The following is a 1,203-nucleotide window of genomic DNA, read 5'->3' as shown; positions in this document are numbered from 1 at the left end:
TTAGAGTAATAACCATTATCCATTTTTATTGGTTTCTAGTTGTTTATGCAACGTAGTCAATCAAAGATTAAACTTTTACATGTAAAAACAAAAATATAAAAACCTGTAACAACTTTTTTTTTTATTGCATGACAACTTATCGCAGTTTGACAACTTTTCTTAAATAGTGACAAGTTTTAAGTTTGGCTTAAATTAAACAAAAAAAAACTTTTTTTTTTAAAGGCCGCGTTCCAACGATTATAATTTAGATAGGGACTTCTTTCTGTATTGTAGGCTCCCTACTGACTGTTCCAAAGCTGACATGGTTGTCACAAAGTAACGACAGTCAAAAGTACAATCTATATAATGCGTCAAATACGAAGTTGTGCCAAAGCAAATCAGCAATGTGTTTCCGTTTCTGTAAAACTCTAGTTTCAGCTTTTGAGACTCATTTTTCTAAATTAAGAATTTGAACATTGATAGTTGTTGTTCCAACCCAAAGATATGTTAGTCACTTAGTTTACGTATTATTGGTTATTAATTATATAATTGTAATATTTACCATAGTCTTCGGGCATGAGAGCTCCAGTACCCTCTACCAGGAATGCGACCAAGAACAATAGCATCTTGTATAATAATAAAGCACAAATAGGCTTCCAAACCGGTCTTGAGGCGTTGACCTGCGCAGAATATTCGCCAATGGACAGCCCCTTGGACAACTTATTCCTGCCCGCTCTCCACGGAGGTCTGGAGGAAGGCTCAGGTCTTCGAACCTTCTTATATAGTTGTTTGGCCCAGCGGTCTACAAGAACTGGATTTATTTATTTTTAATCCAGAAAGCGCCATTTTGTCAAGGTTAACGCTCTCATCACTAGGACGTACCGCTAGCTTATTTTTTAAAAGCGCCCCGAAGACATTACAAAGGACTCAAATTATTGTAATTATGTTCTAGTATTTAATGGTGAAAATTTCCGCTCATTAAATATTTGCATTGCCATTTATCGATAAATTATATCCATTTAAATATAATCAAAAATCAACGAGTTTCCTGTTTGAAAATTGGTTCAATGAATAATTTAATTTTCGGGAAGTTGTAACTATTTCTCGTTTTAAGAAATGATAAAAAGCATTAGAAATTATGACAATTCCTAAATTTAGTGGTCCTATTTTTCTGCAAACACGTATTTCTTATTTGGAAAAAAAGCTTTTTCAAAATGAATATTT

General features: G+C 33.3%; 1 protein-coding gene across 1 annotated transcript in view; it reads right to left on the bottom strand.

Annotated features, from left to right (window-relative positions):
- The window catches only part of LOC106688928 (venom serine carboxypeptidase), an 18,293-nt gene extending 17,578 nt beyond the window's left edge, over positions 1–715 (bottom strand). The window contains exon 1 of the mRNA XM_014433629.2: positions 542–715. Coding sequence (XP_014289115.1) covers positions 542–605 — 64 coding nt within the window. The 5' untranslated portion in view covers positions 606–715. The remainder of the gene's footprint in view (positions 1–541) is intronic.
- Between the last annotated feature and the right edge of the window lie 488 nt (positions 716–1,203).

Source organism: Halyomorpha halys, unplaced genomic scaffold (genome assembly GCF_000696795.3).
Source record: "Halyomorpha halys isolate HHAL.00 unplaced genomic scaffold, Hhal_1.1 Scaffold1235.1, whole genome shotgun sequence".
In the NCBI taxonomy this organism is placed as follows: Eukaryota; Metazoa; Arthropoda; class Insecta; order Hemiptera; family Pentatomidae; genus Halyomorpha; species Halyomorpha halys.
The sequence above is the reverse complement of the archived record's forward strand: the minus strand, read 5'-3'. Positions and strand labels throughout refer to the sequence as shown.